The sequence below is a fragment of the Amblyomma mixtum genome, unplaced genomic scaffold, assembly GCF_055824585.1.
Source record: "Amblyomma mixtum isolate Tamu unplaced genomic scaffold, ASM5582458v1 scaffold_66, whole genome shotgun sequence".
Lineage (NCBI taxonomy): Eukaryota > Metazoa > Arthropoda > Arachnida > Ixodida > Ixodidae > Amblyomma > Amblyomma mixtum.
This window is the reverse complement of record NW_028317763.1, coordinates 63,665-83,184: the sequence shown is the minus strand read 5'-3', so window position 1 is coordinate 83,184 and position 19,520 is coordinate 63,665. Positions and strand designations below refer to the sequence as shown.

General features: G+C 45.8%; 1 protein-coding gene across 1 annotated transcript in view; it reads right to left on the bottom strand.

The window, feature by feature from the left end:
- Positions 1 to 3,774: 3,774 nt before the first annotated feature.
- The window catches only part of LOC149324341 (uncharacterized), a 34,176-nt gene continuing 18,430 nt past the window's right edge, over positions 3,775 to 19,520 (bottom strand). The window contains exons 2-3 of the mRNA XM_089565613.1: positions 7,005 to 7,657; positions 3,775 to 3,920 (exon numbers count right to left, since the gene is read on the bottom strand). Of these exons, the coding sequence (XP_089421739.1) occupies positions 7,637 to 7,657 (21 nt within the window). The 3' untranslated portion in view covers positions 3,775 to 3,920; positions 7,005 to 7,636. The remainder of the gene's footprint in view (positions 3,921 to 7,004; positions 7,658 to 19,520) is intronic.

The window sequence follows — 19,520 nt, the reverse complement described above, 5'->3', positions numbered from 1 at the left end:
GGAAACGGACACTTCACTCCGCCTTCATGATATGGCACGATAGCGATAGTCAGTTAATGCTTATATATGCAGAAATTGGTCATTTTAACTTTATGTTCATATGTCCCCAGGAATTCTTATCAGGCTCCTTGCAGCGGTTAAGGGATGCGCCATTGCCCTGCCATGGCAGGTGCCGCCACTTGCGGGTCTTGTGCGACCCAAGTTGCTCTTCCCAAGCAACCTCTCGCAAAACAACATTAATTTAGCTGCCACCTGTCCGGGTGGTTACTTGCATCACACTCCGGTGTGTAGGATGGGACCACACCAAGGTCAAGTAAACTAGGATGGTTCTCCGGGGGTAAATGTGGTGCCTGAGGCAAGGTATTTAGCGCTCACAACGCCAACACCGGATCTTCTGCGTAACGAGGCCTATAACGTTGTCTCGTTAGAAATGATGCATTTTCAAGGCTAGAAACTTCGAGGAATGTTTTCGCCAGTCCAGCATAATGAACGACATGAATTCATCATCACTGTCTATCACAAAAGAGGATTCACATCCAATTCTTATCATTTTCGCTCGCTGCCGAGGGGTGTGCTAAAATAAAACGAGCAGTAACTGACCTCATTCTTTTCTCGTGAGACAGCTCTGGTTGGGCGTTTTTTCTACATCCATTGCACCGGTGAAGGGTGAGTGGCATTCCTAGCATGCTTCGCCATTTCGTTCCTTGAAGCTTCGTACCCTCTCATGATTCTGAAGGGCATCGGTTTCTAGCAAGTGTTCTGCGTGAGAAATGATGCAGCGATTCGTTATGTTTCAATAGATTGAGAGGACGCGGCAACGACGAAGGCTGGCACAGCAGAAAATGGCTATCAACTGGTGGCTTAATTTAGGGTGGGATGCAATATTGCTTCGAATAGCGAAACAGGAATGAAAGTAAAGATAAAGCTGTTTTTGTCACCCTGCGCAGCAAAAGGAGAAGGATGCACAGAAACATAAAGCCGATAACTTTCAAATTGCTTTTTAGTAATCGCCGAACACAGCCTCGACTCCCGCGGAAACCGTGCAAGGGTTATACAAGGTCTAGACAAGAGGCCAAGGGGATGACATAAGCAAACGCGAAAAAGAAACGAGCTAAACTACACACTTCTTTCCAGATTTCGATACGAACACAGATAGCAGTGGAGCCTACCTCATCATCATAAAAAGTAATGGAGTCCTAATGTTTAAAGGTCAGCCATGAAGAGTGGAGAAGCTTTGTCTCTAAAAAGAAGGACAGAGACGACGCCTAAAAGTTCCAAATTTTCTTTTTTTTCTCGTGCCAGTACTCGAGAACAATGCGTACAAAGTGAACAGGTAACAGGGCTACAAATTGAGGCGAGTACACGAAAATGCGAAGCTCAAATAGCTAAAGTTCAGGTTAGGAAGAAAGTAGGAGGATTCTTTTTTGTTGAACGAATTGGCAAGCTAGTCTTAGAATCTTTATCATGCAAAGGGAAATTGGTCGCATAATATTCAGCTTGCAATTAGCCCGACTGTAACAACAACGTGATGTTGAAGATGGCACCACTTTATTGCGCAGCGAAGCATAAAGAACAAACCAAACATCGATTTAAAATACACTAGACGAGATATATTTTATCCGCTTATGAATCCCCATTATCCTTGCGAGAAGGTCACGTGCAACTCGATGATGACGTTGCAGCGCTTTAGGCGAAAGCGTCACCAGCCTCATCGACAACAAAACGCGGCGTCGGCGTCAATCAGCAGCAGCGGTCCAAAAAATCCCAGATGACGTCACCATGGCATCAAAGAATTATTTTATTCCCAAGTTGCCGGAAATTGAACCCGAAATTTTCAGATTGCGATGCGAGTGCGCAAATCATAGGCCACAAAACCGCGTCGCTTATTGGCGAAGAAATAGCAATATAGTATATGCGTTACCGAACGACTGTATACTGATTAGTAGATGTCTCATTACAAGAAAATGAAGATTAAAAATAGATTAGGGAACAAAATTTTAGAAGAACATAAATGTTTAAAAGCAATGCTTTCGAATTCGAAGCACGTAAGTAGACGTACGTGCCCATTCTAATTTTCGTTGTTTTTGAAAGGGCATTCTTTTTTATGCGTACTTTTTTTGGTTCGAGTACAAGTTTGTAGCCTACCTCTCACAGGCTCTAGCACGCTTTCGCATATGGTACTGGTGTCCGCCTTCCACGTTTCGAGTTTAACAGCTTTTGTGCGCCTGGCTGGCTTGTCAGACCCTTAAAACCTCTGTTAATGTATCTGCACCGCCGCTAGCATCATCGTTCCAAACATTTGGCCAACTGACCTAACCTGTAAAGGGCGGAACAATTGGAACGTGAATAAAGTTAAAAACACATGCTTGCCCCGAGGCGCTGCTAATAAGCGATAAATCTAAGCAGACATGCTTAGAGTTAGACAAGGTGCGTTAGCGCTGGATGCTTACGAGTAGCATGATGAAAAAAAATGGCAGTGGCTTAGCTCTGGTTAAGCCTGGATATACAAGCGAAAAGCTACAGTTGTGTTTCGTTTGATGTCATGCCTGTCGCAGTTCACGCACAATGCACTGGGAGCACCGCGATAACGGTGGAGGCGTTCGGCCGTCCACACACTGCTTGTACAGAGGCGGAGGAGGACACGGAAATGGGCGCGGTAAAAATTCAGGTGCACTTTGCTCTCTAAAGTGCTGCAAGGCGAAAGCGTTTCCTGGCGCACTACTTGTTTTTTTTTCATATCATTTTTCATTTCTGTGGTTTCTTTTGTTTTTAATTTTTTATTTTGTTTATTCTTCTTTTCCCTTTTATTTTTCATTTCTATTGGTTTATTTGCTAATTTTATTGTTTATTACGTTTCTTTTCTTTTCTTTTTATTTGTATTTTTCTTCTCGTTCTTTTTTTAGTTTTGTACTTATTCTTATTCTTTTATTCCTTTAATTTAATTTATGAGAGCCATGCAATCACTACACCCTTATAAAAATTTCATTAGACAGTCCCTAGACTGCCTATAGACTTTAGTCTATGAAGTCTATAGACTGTCTTTAGACAAATCATATAGACTGGTCTATAGACAGTCGATAGATTTATGGCCATACACTTTTAGTAGACTTTTGTCTATAGACAGTCTATAGACAATAGAGGATATTCAAAATTCCGCAAGTGTGCTTTCCCGCATAGCAATATTGCCCCAAACAAGATGGCCGACTTCGCTATAAAGGAACTACATGGGCTTCAGAACAGGCGCTAAAGGTGTGGATAGAATGTAAGAAACGTATTTTAGAAGAATCAAACAAAAAACCAGTGTTTCTTGCATTGCTTCAGCTGGAAACGCATGGTCAGCCATCTTGTTTGGGGCAATATTGTTATGCGGGTAAGCGCACGTGCGGAATTTTGAATATCCCCTATTGTCTACTCAAATTCTATAGGTCTATAGGAAGTCTCTCAGAGTTGTCTATAGACGGGCTATAGACGACCTATAGACTTCTGGCCATAGACTTCCTGTAGATTGCTGTCTATAGACAGTCTACAGACAAAAGTCTACTGGTCCAGTAGGCATATGTCTATACACTGTCTATAGACATTCCATAGGTGTGTGGCCTCGCAGTGCTATAGAATTTTGTCTATAGACAGTCTATAGACCTCTGTCTACTAAACTATTAATAGACCATTATCTATAGACTGGCTATGGACAGACAGCCTACAAACCGTTGAAAAAGGTCGCCAGACAGAGTTTACAAATGACACAATCAGTATACTTACGAATCGAGTTCATTTCAAAGCTATCCAGGCCAGGAATATGCAATAAATGCACCATACGACGCACCACAGTAACATAAATATTGAAAGTAACCGTCCGGCTAGTTTCCTCAGAAGCAGTCTTGCGGCCTGCTGCCTGCAGTCAATCATGCCGGCATGTTCACCTGTACGGCACAAAGGAAAAAATAATATAAGAGGAACTGAAAAAAAAATCCCATTCCAACTCAACTCATGTGCTTTACAATGCAAGGCATATCCTGGCTATGTCATTCTAGAAAGGCAATCTTGATTTTTGGTTTGGTTTTATGAGGTTCAAAGACCCAAGGCGACGCAGGCTACGAGACGCTGAAGTGAAAGGGCGAACAGACGAACATGATAGCCACTGAGCTATCACGGAGGCTCAACCATTCCAGTAAATACACGACAGATTACAAGGGTCTTCATAAAACATTGTTACAAAGACCCATAATCCCTGGAGAACTCTACTCTGAATCCAGTACTGATACTGATTTCTGTATGACAATCCTTTTACATTATTTGTAACAGAAGACTTCAAACAATTGAGCCACATATCTGCACTGACTCGCAAGGAGCTGTTGAGAATGCTACCTCCATAAAATACAGATTAAGTGCACCTTACACACGGATTCAAAAAGGAGAATGCTGCAGCATTTATTCTTATAACCGCTATAGAAGAAGCGCTTCAAAATACCCTGCGTGAAGCCTGGTACACCCGACCACATTTTTTACTGGCTCGGGTGTTGCATCGCTAAATGCACCTTGTAAAAAAAATGTGTCTTACGGCTACACTGCTGGCATATTAAGCACTGTAATTTTACGAGTGAAATGTCATTCGTGGTTCCTTGTTGTTCATATAATGTTTGAGGGGAGCACTTGCGTGTTGAGATCAAAATTATAAGAAATATTTGTCAGCCACTTTAGCGGCTGAAGCGGTGAAAGGCGAAAGCCTTACTGCTGAATTCTGCTATGCGATTGTTCACTTCACATTCTGTTGGTGCATTAACTGCCAATTAACGACGCTTAATCTTTGCCTATAGGAGTGGAACGCGTAGCGTGTTGTAGCGCTGCCAGGTTGGTTGGTTGGTTGCGACTGAGAGAAGGATGAAAAGGAAAGTGCAAGGGCCTTCCAACTGGCTCAAGCCGAGCCACCACCGCTGCCACGTGCAGATCATCTTCCTATTCAAGAAAAACCAGCATCACTGCACTGAAACAGTCCGTCTCCATTCCATCGCTCGTGTCACGTCGCATCATATCTCGCCTCTGTCTTCTGCATCATTTCTATTATCATCCGCGCTCACGCCACGCAAAACTAGAACCCCCCCATAGGACGTCTAGCCGCTTGAACCATAATCATAGCATCGCTCGCATCAACTGTCACTCAGTTCTCAGCACTCAGTTCTTCTTTTTTCCCGCACGCAATAGCTCTATGGAATGCATGCCAAACACCATTGTATCATGCACTATTCGCAAATCATTCCGTGAAATGCTAAAGGACCATTTTTCGTGAGAGCAATCTTTTCAGTTATATGTTGTGCTTGATACAGACAAATGTCCTTGCTTTTTTTCATTCCTTAGCCTTTGTTTACTCATGTGTTAATTTTTTTTACTTGTTACATATTGTATAACCTTTTAGACACCCCTTACCTGCTGTACATTTCTATTCCTTTTCACTGTTATTTTTTTTTTCTCTTTCTTTGTAGTGTTCTTGTCATGTTGGTACAAATCTTGAGTTTGCTCCCCCCTTATGTAATGCCCTCGGGCCTTTAAGGGAAAAATAAATGAAATGAAATAAATGAAATGAAAAGATAGAAGAGAGTTGAAAGAGAGCAGTCCCCGAAACGCCACCACCCGTTCGGCGCGATGCGTTGCCCTTTGAACGCAACGCTTTTTGAGGTAAGGAACTGTCATCTCGGTGGACACCTGAACTGCACAGTACAGGAAGGGAGGAAGTGGAGTGAAAGCAGAAAGAGAACGAGGGGCCGTAATGAAGAAAATGAAAATTGTATTTGAGGAAAGGAGACTACGCAGTAACTGTCTCAAATATCTCGGTGGATACCAGTCGAAAATTGTATTTGAGGAAAGGAGCAGTAACTCTCTTACATATTTCGGTGGACACCCGTCAAAATTCGCGCGCACTCATGTCACAACCATTTAGACCAATCTGAAACGCGGACAAATTTGCTAACACGTCTTGGTCACGACAGTATGAGCCATTAAAGGCTTTAACCTTAAAATCTGAACAACACATCAGTGACACAAACAGCAACACTGCGTTAAGGCTTTTGCCTGACCGCATTTTAGGCTAAGAAAGTGCCCCCTTGAATATTTGAGGAAAGGAAATGGCGCAGTATCTGTCTCACATATCTCTGCGGACACCTGAACCGCACCATAAGGGAAGCGTGGAAGGTGGGAGTGAAAAAAATTCCCTTACAGCGCGGTTCATTTGTCCGCCCAGATATGTGAGACAGATACTGCGCCATTTTCTTTCCTCAAAAAGCAAACCAACCCATTTATGCTTAGGGCTACTCTGGTAGTGGGCCTAGTAAGGAAGGCCGGCAGCCAAGAAGACATAGGGTGACGCTCATCACGCACTTCAGTGTCAAGTGCATGAAAACAATCTTGGTACCCGATATGATTGCTGCACATACAACAGTGTTCGCTCGCCTTTTTTGCCCATTCTCAGTGTAGTCATGAGTATCGCAGCTTCTGTGGTCAAAGCAATGCTTGTGGCAAGCTCTGTCACCAACGCCTACCTTTAGGCACTACCTTTAGGCACTTATCCTCCTTGGGATAAGCACAAAAAGCGTGCTGCTTTTGCCGCCACAATATATATTCAAAATAAGCTACGAGCAACTCGTCCAGAAAAACGATTACAAGGCAAATAACTCGACTTTCGTCATTTTAAGCCGTCAATATTCTTTACAGAACCATCAGTTCCTGCATTAAGGAGAGCTGCGTGACCACGTCTGTAGCCTGAGGTTGAACCGCTACTGGCTCTAGTGATGAAGCTCGCGCATACGTAGTACACGGCCTGAAAACGAGGCCTGTCCCTGTTATGTGTCGCGCTGGCCTAGAAGGTAAGGCAAGACACCTCGACAACTTTTATACAAGGCGAATAAGTGTAACTCCTAGACAGTGCTGCTAGGTACGGGCTGTGGACTCGGTGAGCTTAGGAATTGGGTCTTTATTCAGAGAATTTGACACAAAAGAAAAGAGGGCCCCAAGACCTTGGAAGGTACAGACTGGCTGCCAGAGCAGCTGCTCTCTTCCGCTGCTGGAGGGACTCCCTGCGTTGACTTCCGCTCCCTCGAGCGCCCTGTCCACGCCACCAACCTGCGCATTCTCGGAAGAAAACGTCCTTGGGCGCTGACGGTCGCGCTTTCGAACGCCGAAAATTGGTCCCGCGTCCGCGACGAGGCCGGCTCCCTGCGGCGCCGACGGTAGGCCCGAACGCTCACGGCGCCAACAGTTTCCGGGCCCGCAACGCAACAACAGCGTAAGTGCAAGAAATCACAAAAAATTATCAAGACAACGCACAAAGAACTGGTTACCGGAACCCTGCTTTACGCTCTGACGTTCTAGGCAGGAATACATCAGTAATTGTCATCAGCATTGATTAGCGAAACTCTGCGTATTCACTAGTGCTCCACTTTGGAGAAGCACGTTCCTTTTTTAAAAAGATAACTACTGAGCCATATAAAACAAGAAGGATAACAGACGCTTGTGTCATTTTGATAGGACAGCGCCCCCTGCCAATGGTTTTGAGCGTGTATTTAAATCAAACCGTTTCCAAATGCCATAAACCTGGAAGAAGGCATTTCGGCAGCAGCACTTGAAAGCCCTCCTTGCATAGAAAGCATCAAGCCTCCGGGCCAGCAGGCTGAAAAGAAAACAACGGTGGCAGTGAGCGGCTCACTTTTGGGAGCTGATCTACGCAGGTGTGCATATTTCGACACATGTACGAAACGCGACTCAGAATCCTCGCATCAGAAGAGCAGCTGTGCTTCTCCATGGCATGTACGGCAGTGGCTAAACAGACACTCAGTCTTGATTCCATCCTTTGCACTATCCATCCATACCTGCTGCTACGCCTGGACGAAGCGATTATGTCGTTGCTGCCGCAGCTGCAGGAACTGAGACTTCGTGACAAATTCTATAGGTCTATAGGAATTCTCTAAACACAGGTCTATAGACAGTCTATAGACGATCTATAGACTTATGGCCATACATTGTCTATAGAGTTGTCTATAGACGGACTATAGACGACCTATAGACATATGACCATAGACTTCCTGTAGATTACTGTCTATAGACAGTCTACAGACATAAGTCTACTGGTCCAGTAGACATATGTCTATACACTGTCTATAGACATTGCATAGGTGTGTGGCCTGGCAGTGCTATAGACCTTTGTCTATAGACAGTCTATAGACCTCTGTCTACTAAACTATTATTAGACCATTATCTATAGACTGGCTACATACTGACCGCCTACAAACCGTTGAAAAAGGTCGCCAGACAGAGTTCACAAATGACATAGTCAAAATACTTACGAATAGAGTTTATTTCCAAGCTATCCAGGCCGGGAATATGCAATACATGCACCATAAGACGCACCACAGTAACACATATTGAAAGTAACAGTCCGGCTAGTTTCCTCAGAAGCAGTCTTGCGGCCTGCTGTCTGCAGTCAATCATGCGGTCATGTTCACTTGTACGGCGCAAAGGAAAAAATAATATAAGAGGAACTGAAAAAAAAAATACATTCCGTCTCTACACATGTGCTTTACAATGCAAGCCATATCCTGGCTATGCCATTCTAGAAAGGCAATCTTGATTTTTTGGCTTGGTTTTATGGGGTTCAAAGACCCAAGGCGACACAGGCTACGAGACGCTGAAGTTCATGAAAGGCTGCGGAATAATTTCGGCCACATGTGCAGAGTACACAGGCCGTTAGCATTTTGCCTCTATTAAAGTGCGACCGGCTAGGCCGGAATCGAACCTGCATCTTTCAGGTCGCCAGACGAACATGATAGCCACTAAGCTATCACGCCGGCTCAACCATTCCAGTAAATACACGACAGATTATAAGTGTCTTCATAAAACATTGTTACAAGGACCCATAATCCCTATAGCACTCTGCTCTGAATCCAGTACTGATACTGATTTCAGTATGGCAATACTGTTACAGCCAATACTGATTTCTGTATGGCAATCCTTTTACATTATTTGTAACAGAAGACTTCGAACATTTGTGCCACATATCTGCATTGACTCCCAAGGAGCTTTTGAATAGGCTACCTCTATAAAACAGAGATTAAGTGCACCTTACACACGGATTCAAAAAGGAGAACATTGCGGCATTTATTGTTATAACCGCTATACAAGAAGTGCTTCAAAATACCCTGCCTGAAGCCTGGTACACCCGGCCACATTTTTTACTGGCTCGGGTGTTGCATCGCTAAATGCACCTTGTAAAAAAAAGGTGCCTTACGGCTACACCGCTGGCATATTCAGCACTGTAATTTGATGAGTGAAATGTCATCCGTGGTTCCTTGTTGTTCATATAATGTTTGAGTGGACTTGCGTGTTTAGATCAACGTTATAAGAAATATTTGTCTGCCACTTCAGCGGCCGAAGTGGAGAAAGGCGAAAGCCTGAGTGCTGAATTCTGCTACGCGATTGCTCACTTCCCATTCTGTTGGTGCATTAATTAACTGCCAATTAATGACGCTTAATCTTTCCCTATATGAGTGGAACGCGTAGCGTTCCGTAGCGCTGCCAGGGAGTCCCCGGAACGCCACCACCCGTTCGGCGCGATGCCTTCCCTTTGAATGCAACGCTTTTTGAGAGAAGGAAATAGCGCTGTAATTCTCTGTCATCTCGGTGGACTCGTGAATCGCACAGTACAGGAAGGGAGGAAGTGTAGTGAAACAAGAAAGAGAAAGAGGGACCGTATTGTAGAAAATGAGAACGGTATTTGAGGAAAATAAATTACGCAGTAACTGTCTCACATATCTCGGTGGACACCAGTCGGAAATTGTATTTGAGGAAAGGATTAGTGACTCTCTTACATATTTCGGTGGACACCCGTCAAAATTCGCGCGCAGTCACGTCACGACTATTTAGACCAATCCGAAACGCGGACAAATTTGCTAACACGTCTTGGTCACGACAGTATGAGCCATTAACCACACCTCCGTGACACAAGCAGCAACACTGCGCTAAAGGCGCATGCCTTACCGCATTTTAGGCCAACAAAATACCACTTTAATTTTTGCGGAAAGGAAATGGCTCAGTATCTGTCTCACATATCTCTGCGGACACCTGGACCGCGCCTAAAGCGAAAGGAGGAAGGTAGCAGTGAAAGAAATTCCCTTACGGCGCGGTTCATTTGTCGGCCGAGATATGTGAGACAGATACTGCGACATTTCCTTTCCTCAAAAAGCAAACCAACACATTTATGCTTAGGGCTACTCTGCTAGTGGACCCAGTAAGGAAGGGCGGCAGCCAAGAAGACATAGGGTGATGCTTATCACGCACTTCAGTGCCAAGCGCATGGAAAAAGTCTTGGTCCCCGATATGATTGCTGCACACACAACAGTGTGCGCTCGACTTTTTTGCCCATTCTCAGTGCAGTCGTGATAATCGCAGCTTCGGTGGTCAAAGCAATGCTTGCGGCAAGCTCTGTCACGAACGCCTACCTTTAGGCAGTAATAAACCGCCTTGGGATAAGCATAAAAAGCGTGCTGCTGTTGCCGCCACAATATATATTCAAAATTTGCTACGAGCAACTCGTCCAGAAGAACAATTACAAAGCAAATAACTCGACCTCCGTCCCTTTAAACCTTAAACATTCTTTACAGAACCATCACTTCCTGCATTAAGGAGAGCTGCGTGACCACATCTGTAGCCTGAGGTTGACTCCACCGCCACTGGTTCTAGTGATGAAGCTCGCGCATACGTAGTACACGGCCTGAAAACGAGGCCTGTCCCTGTTATGTGTCGCGCTGGCGAAGAAGGTAAGGCAACACACCTCGACAACTTTTATACAAGGCGAATAACTAGAGTAACTCCTAGACAGTGTTGCAAGGTACGGTCTGTGGACTCAGTGAAGCTTAGGAATTGGGTCTTTATTTAGAGAATTTGACACAAACGAAAAGAGGGCCCCAAGCCCTTGGAAGGTACAGACTGGCTGGCCGAGCAGCTGCTCTCTTCCGCTGCTGGAGGGACTCCCTGCGTTGACTTCCGCTCCCTCGAACGCCCTGTCTACGCGACCAAACTGCGCATTCTCGGAAGGAAGCGTCCTTGGGCGCTGACGGTCGCGTTTTCGAACGCCGAACGTGAGCCCCGCGTCCGCGACGAGGCCGGCTTCCTGCGGCGCCCACGGTAGGCCGTGACGTTCACGGTACAAAGAGTTTCCGGGCCCGCAACGTAACAGCAGCGTAACTTCAAGAAAACACGAAAAGTTATCAAGACAACGCACCAGGAACTAGTTCGCGGAACCCTGCTTTACACTGAGACGTTCTAGGCAGGAATACATCAATCATCGACATCAGGATTGATTAGCGAAACTCTGCGTATTCACTTGTGCTCCATTTGCGATAAGCACGTTCGTTTTTTAAAGAAGATTACTGAGCCTTATCAAACAAGGATAAGAGACGCTTGTGTAATTTTGTTAGGACAGCGACCCCTGAGAATGGTTTTAAGCGTGTATTAAAATTATACCGTTTCTAAACGCCGTACACCTGGCAGAAGGCGTTTCGGCCGCAGCACTTGAAAGCCCTCCTCGCATAGAAAGCTTCAAACCTCCGGGCCAGCAGGCTGAAACGAAAACAACCGTGGCAGTGAGCGACACGCTTTTGGGAGCTGATCTACGCAGGTGTGCATATTTCGACACATCGACGAAACGCGGCTGAGAATCCTTGCATCAGCAGAGCAGCTGTGCTTCTCCATGGCATCTACGGCAGTGGCTGCACAGACACTCAGTCTTGATTGTATCCTTCGCACTATCCATCCATACTGCTGCTAAGCCTGGACGAAGCGAATATGTAGTGGCTGCCGCGGCCACAGCAACTGACACTTCGCGACATCCGCAGTGCCATCTCTCCTGCTGTGCAACAGGCTGAGAATGCCGAAGGCTGCCTCTGCCGCATAGCCTGGCTGCGCTGCTGGCTGTTGCCGCTGCAGCGCCTGGAGGGATGGCGAATCTACTCCCTCATTGTTTCGCTGGACTGGGAGGAGTGTGTCGAGTTGATAGAACTTATGGCAGCTGCCCTTCGGCCTGGTGACCGACAACCAACGCTCGGATGCACAACGTACAGAAGAGCACTCAACACCTGCATGCTGACCGAACAGCAGGATCACCTTTCCCATGACCAGAGCGCCGTTTACATTCTCCTGCGGCCGGGGTGGCGTTTCTTGGCAGTCCACTACACGGGATTCAACAATCAACAGCGAGTGCTAGCCACTCTGCGTGCAGTGCTGGGTTACGGTCCTCGACAGATCGACAGTGTAGATGCGAACATCGACGAGGTCTTCAACGTCATTGATGACCTGGAGCGCGACTGCGAGCGCTTGGCGTAACCGGAGCCCGAGCTGCGGTTAAAAGGGCCCAGACATTCTGCGACGGGTTCTCGTCGTGGAAATTATGCGGGTGCTCTGGCAGAAGCAGGCAGGTACACCTTGGCCTTTTAGACCCTATTCTGGGAATTCTTTACGAAGTGGAAAATATTCCAGACAAAGACTATTGAACATAATCGCAGTTCTTCGGAGCCGCGGGATGAAATTCCTAATCGTATAACATTGCGGTCTGTATTAGATGGTCTTTCTAATGTTATAAAGTTTCTACGAAGTGCGCTTGTTTTGTACGGGCGGAAACCTGGAATTCTCCTTTAATTGCCCATTCGCTGCTGGAACATGGGCTTTCGGCAGTTACCCTAAAACAAATTCAATTTCCATCACTGAGTGGCCTAAGGCATTTTTTTAGGCTCTGACAGTTTGCCTGTAGCTGTAGAAAATTCAGAAATGGCATTACCGGTAAAACCTTTACAGCTCCCCGATTAGTACTCGTTGACCGCAAGCGCGAGATTTCGTCCCTTTCTCGATAAATCTTTTATCTTATTCAAAGCTTCAGAATGAACTCTTCGAACAAAGTCAATATCGGAATAGCACGTGCAAGCGAATTAAGCTAAAGTTGCTGCCACTGGAATTTATCGCCAAAATTTTTGAGGCAAGAATAGCGCAAAAAAATGTTCTTAGACTTTTAAGGTTGTCATCCGTCGTCGCGAATCGCCGAGCTAAAGTCAGGACCTGGTGTTTTATATGGTGTCCCAGCTAACTTAAGCCCCGGTTTAAAAAGATGCCGCGACTCTGTAACACGACGAGATAAAATGCATGCTGATGGTTGGTGTATGGAACAAGCCTCACTACTTTTCTATACTGTTTAATTGCACAGTTAATGAAGAATAATTCAGCAACTTCGCAAGTAATGAAGGTCGGCGACAAATTCTTATCAGAAAGTTGCAGAACGGTCCGGAAAACATCGGACTGAGCAGTTTCGAACTTTCAGTCTAGTACAGACTAGCTTTTTTTTCTCTTGCTGCATACCGCTTGCTCGCCGCGATTGCAGTGCTCTCAAACGTTCCGCCTACAACCGAACTGCTCATATGGCCGTATGTGCTGCCGCTGGAAAGATGCCAGGTCTGCAACGCTGTCGCCGGCTGTGCGATTTACCCCAGCGCAAGCGGTACATGCTGCGCCTGCGTATCGCTATCATGATGCGCCGCAAACAAATCATACCGCAGGTGAACATCGCACAGCCAGCTCCTGCGTTGCTGTTCTGCCGCCTTTTAAGCGGCACCGGACCGGGATGAATTATCAACTCGTTCCCACGCCGAACTTTTGAGAGCACTGCAATAGCGGTGCGCAAGCGGTAATATCATGTGGTATTTCCTTGTATTTCGCGGGCATATGAGTGGGAGAAAAAAATTTAATTGGTAAAAGATGTTAATCTTCAAATGAATGTTTTGCGGAGCTTTCTAAAACTTCATTGCTTGCTAAGTTGGAAAATTAATCGTGACCAAATATGCTATTCAGCACAATCCAAAGAATTGACTTGTTGTACAGAATAGCGACCGACATGCACTTATTTGCGTCGTCTGAGAGTGCTGCGGCATACTTTCAAGCCCTGTTCAGTTAACTGCTCGAAAAGCCATTTGCAATATAATAAGCAGGAGAAGCAGCCAAACGTATGCCATGAGCTTTCACTTTCACGCAGAAAAAATCAGCAGATCACTTAGAATGTCTAAGCGATGAATATCGTGCAATGACACTACTTACGCTGAGTACATAAGCTGCTTACGTGCTAAAGGCATTTGACAGAAATGACTTTACGACAAAAGCCTTGGACCTAAATTCCTTTACTGAGAAGGCCTTTGACTTATAGGCGTTTACCACGAAGGAATTTTCCTTGAAGGGGTTTGCCCCGGTGAAGGTTCACCAGGAGTATACGCACCGCAGGTTGCCCACAACCCAGTGGGCAGGAGGGCGCCTGCCGGAAAGCATACTTCAGGCGCGTAGTACATACGTCCAATATGGGAAAATGCGCCTAGTGGTGCTACTGCAATAAAACTCCGAGCTTGCAACTGCCTTCCACCCCGAGAATCTTATCAACTCGTGATCTCTGTCTTGCTAGGTTATTGACAATTAAAATTGTGAAATAATCATTTCAAGCAACCTGTGCAAGAAGCTGACGCATATGCCCGTTGTTCATTCAACTACTTTGAAATGTCTTATAAACAAACCCCTTTTCGGAGGCAGGCATCTGTTCTTCCCGATGCTTGCACCAAAGCAATGCACAGATAAAATGCAAAAATGAAAGTGATGCAAATTGTTCAGGATGCTCTGCAATGAGGATAACTTTGTTTCTTTCTCCTTCCAACTGCAGCGGCTCTGCGTTCACCTGCAATGAGTGCGGCTACAATTTCTCATCGCGGCTAAAACGGGACTGGCACCGGTGGCGCGAACATCCCTATGTACAAGTACAGCAGCAGTGCTGGAATGCCGAGAGCGACTGCTCTTCGCCATGGCCTGACAGTACGAGCTCCCTCTGCTCGAGCCGAGCATTAGAGCTCCGTGGGATTCATCAACAGCTTTTATTTTTGCAGACATGATGACGATGTTTGTCAAATAAAGTTTTGTTTTTACCGAGCCTTTCTCTCCGTACGAAAGTAGGATTGTTGCTGAAACACGTGAGGGCAGAAAGGAGCAATACCTTCGCTCAGATCAGTTACGCTCGCCGCTAGCGCGTCATTCTAAAACACGTGCTACGGAGGGAAGGATAAAAAAATTCAAAGGGACACTTCATCCCTGCCTTACTGACCTAATGCCCTTATATTGGGGTAATGGTTTTATATGCGTAATTTGTCATTTTTTAACTTTATGTTTATATGTTTCTGGCAGTCCATAAAACTGCTTGAGCATTCGTGCATCGGTTAAGGGATGAGCCATTGCCCTGCGATGGCAGGTGCTGCCACTTGCGGGTCTTGTACGACCCAAGTTGCTCTTCCCTAGTAACCTCTCGCAAGGAACCGTCAATTTCGCTGCCATGTGTCCGGGTGGTTAGTTGGATCACAATCCGGTGTGTAGGATGGGACCACCCTAAGGTCCAGTAACCTGGGATGGTTCTTCGAGGGTAGAAGCACTGGAATCACGCCGGTATCGTGAAAGATTAAAGTTTTATTATTTACTGTACAACGAAAAAACACGAATAGACAAAAACCGATATATTCAACCCGCAAATGCGCGTACGACTCGATAATTCCACAACAGAAAGGTTAAGGATTTCACGTGCAAAACCAACGTGTTCAAGAACTCTTTTTTCCCTAGGACGACACGTATCTGGAATGCACTGGATGCCCAAACTGTTGAATGCCCCATTCTTGGTGCGTTCACAGACGAAGTCCTGAGTAAAAAACGAAATGTAGTGTAACCTGCTCTGAGCCTGTTCTTCTGCCACGTGTTCACCTCTTACGCCGTCGACACATTTTATTTGTTTCTTTTTCGCGGTCACAATGAAACTCTGTGCAAAGAACCGTGCGAATTTTGTCGCTGTTGACCATCTGTTATCTTGAGGCGCGCTTTCTTGTCATGTGCATATATTCTGTACGGTCACGGCCACCCACCCCTGCCCGAGACCTTGCATAAGGCTGGCAGTACCTGCACAATAAATAAATAAAATATGGTGCCGGAGCCAACCTATTTAGCGATCACGACGCCGACACCGGATTGTCTGCGTAACGCGGCCTCTAACGGTGTGTCGTTAGAAAGGAGGCATTTTCAGGGCTAGAAACTTAGAGCAATGTTTTCACCCGTACAGCATAATATACGACAGGAGTTAATCACCACTCGTTATTCTAGCACGTGTTCTGCGTGAGAAGTGATACAGCGATTCGTTATGTTTCAATACATTGAGAGGACGCGGCAACGACGAAGATTGGCACCACCAAGGATGGCTATCAAATGTCGGCTTAATTTAAAGCGGGAGGTAATATAGCTTCGAATACCAATTTGCGCCGACGCTAGCATTATCGTTCCTAGCATTTCCGAAGCTGACCTATCTGTAAACTGTGAAATAATTGGAACGCGAATAAAGTTAAAAAGAAATGCTAGAACCAAAGAGCTGCTAATAAGCGATAAATCTAAGGAGACATATCGCACAAGTTCCGTTAGCGATGTGTGCTTACGAGCAACATGATTAAAAAAGTGCGCTATCACTTCTCTACTGGCAACATTCCTTTTTTTCTCGGTTGCATGTGAACGAAACTTTAAACAGTACGTATGTCTTTTTGCAGTTGGGTAACCTATGCGAAGCAAGTTTGGAGACCTATTTTTTTTTCTGTAAAGTTCCATAAACATATCTGTACTCTCTTGCGCAATTGCGAACTCTCACCTGTCGAGACATGACATTCAGCAGGCTAAGCCTGGTAAACTATGGATCCTTTAGATACTATCAGAACGTTCTAGTTGGGGGCTAAGCACCACTAGATACTTTTCAAACTGCCTTTGAAAAAAGTTATTTTACTCTGAATAACTAAGCAGAGAAAAGGGTCAGAGGAAATAGACAGGATTTTTTTTTCTCGATTCTTTCTACTAAACCGCAGTTATTAGCGCCGGTCCTCTCTACTTGCTGTGTTCTTTGTCTCTACGGAGTTATTACCAGTCTGTATGGACCAACTAGCCCAACTCGCCATCTTACTGAAATTATTATTCGTGGCTCGGTCATTTCCTCTACATCAAACACAAATGCATAAACCGCTCTTTCTTCCGATGGGACGAAGAGAGAAAACGCAGCGCAGTCAGCCTCGAAAAAATTCATAACCAGAGGGCAAGAATATCCCAAATCATATTCCTTTGGTCGTTGTGTTATATCACCCATAAAGGTGAACGTGATATGGCCAGAAGGCAATCTAACTCTTGACTCCAAGGAGATAAAGATTGGTTTCCGCTGCATACAGTGGTGCGCGGATGGTCCGCTCAATATATCTGGAAGTGACGGGCGTATAACTGAGAAGACTTTACATTAAAGGCTCTACTTTAGTATTATTTGCAAATAACATTAGAGCAATCGATTGCTACAGGTTCAATTCCAGATGACTAGGAGATGAGTCGAGTAGTTCTGGTTTTAAAAGCAGGTAACCGGTCCGATCCTTCTAACTACCGTCCGATTTATTTAACATGCATTGCCTGCAAGCTAACATATCACGTTATATATTCGCACGTGACCTTTCATCTAGATCACAACTGCTTCTTTTCCCTCCATCGGCATGGTTTCAGATCAGGTTATTCATCAGAAACCCAACTTTTTCATTTCACTACCGATGTCATCCTAAATTTAGATTCGCCATTTCAGACTGATGTCATGTACAGTCTTTGTCAAAAGTTTAGAGCCCAGGGGGTTTACTTCTCAGCCTCGCAGTGGGGCCCCTGTGACATTCGTGGTAATCCTACCCATTGGAGGAGGCAGGACCAGACATATTCTTATCCTTCAGCAAATTTGGAGCGCTCGAGATGCATTACGAACTACACAGTGTGGCCCAGAAGCAAACCCCCTGGGCTCCAAACTTTTGACAAAGGCTGTACCTAGACTTTTCAAAAGTTTTTGATCGTGTACCCCATCAGCGTCTTCTAGCCAAACTTTCATGCTTATGCCTCGATCCTCTGGTTTTAACACGGTTTCGTTGTCTCCTAACTGTTCGCTGTCAGTACACCATTAACGATAATGATCAGTCGTCTGCAACTGAGGTTTTGTCCGCTGTCCCACAGGGCTCGGTGCTCGGTGCACTCCTATTTTTATTTTCATAAATGACCTTCGTGCAGGAGTGCGTTGTCATCGTACGCGGTCCATGTAAGTTCCACCAGTTGCTGCTGTCACACTTGAAAACCTGATGTTGATTATTCATCTCTTTGTGTTTTACTACTGTTTTATATATGTTTGGCCACTCTCTGTGATAGGTTTATGCACATTTTGTCTTTATATCCTGCCAGGATGTGTACATGGCACTCATTGTGATCTTTTGTATTATTGTGATGTACGCCTCCCCCCTCCCCCTTATGTAATGCCCCACCACCCAAGAGTCTTTAAGGGTCAATAAGTGATGATGATGATGATGAAAGGAATCGTTCGGCAGAAGCACCTCCGGAGGTATGACTAGGAAATTATGGTTCGTCGGGAGCGTTGCGATGTAACGTGATGTAAGAAAAGAAAGTGGCTAAGCGGAATCGAGCCACCGTCCAGAGGATCTGGATCCGGGCACGCTACGCCTGCACCACTGGCGAGCCTTCGTGCAATGCGATAAATGGAGACCTTGCTCGAGCACCTTATACCGATAAGTAGGCGAATTGCACTACAGGAACACTTAGTTATTAGGGTCACTAATTACAGGCCCCAGTTAATATGGACCATGATATGTTATTGCACAGTATGTGGTGGTACCACGCGTGTAAATTTCCGTGAAAGGCACCCGTACGCACCCTTTAAAGCTATCACGTGATACTCTCCGCTCAGAGTAAGTTTGGTTCGGTTTATCGGGGTGTAAGTTCGCAAAGCGACTGAGGAGACGACAGACGCCGTAGTGAAGGGCTCCAGAAAAAATCGACCACCTGGGGTTCTTTAACGTGGAACACCGTCGCACAGTACTCGGGCCTCTAGAACTCCGCCTCCATCTAAATTCAACCCCCGTGGCCGGGACCTCACTCGCACCTTTCGGGCCACCAGCCTAGTGCCATTGGCACTCAGCCACCGCGGCGGCGCTCAAAATGTGTCCCTCAAATTTTTTGTATAAATCTCATTCTCAGCTTGTACCGCTCATGTTTCTTGCGGACCGGACACTAGAACTGGCTTAACGCACCTGTAGTGCCCGGCGAGGATGCTTCTGGCTTTAGTGGCTCCTCCCTGCGACGGGTTTTTCCGGCTGGACGTGGCGTGGATCGGACGTTCGCGCGAAAGCTGCTCGCTTCACCCATGCCCACCGCTGAACTCAGCGACGGTCAACACCGGTCTCGGCTGGATTTCGTCTTTGAAGCTCGGATAACGCCGCCGGACGCATCGGCAAGTCTCTTTTTGCCTGTTTCTGCGGACTTTTCTGCGTTGCCGAGGATTTAGCCCCAAACGAGCTGTACTCCAACAATTCCTCATCAACAGCATATAAAGGCAACCAGCGAAAATAGACGCAAGACAACAA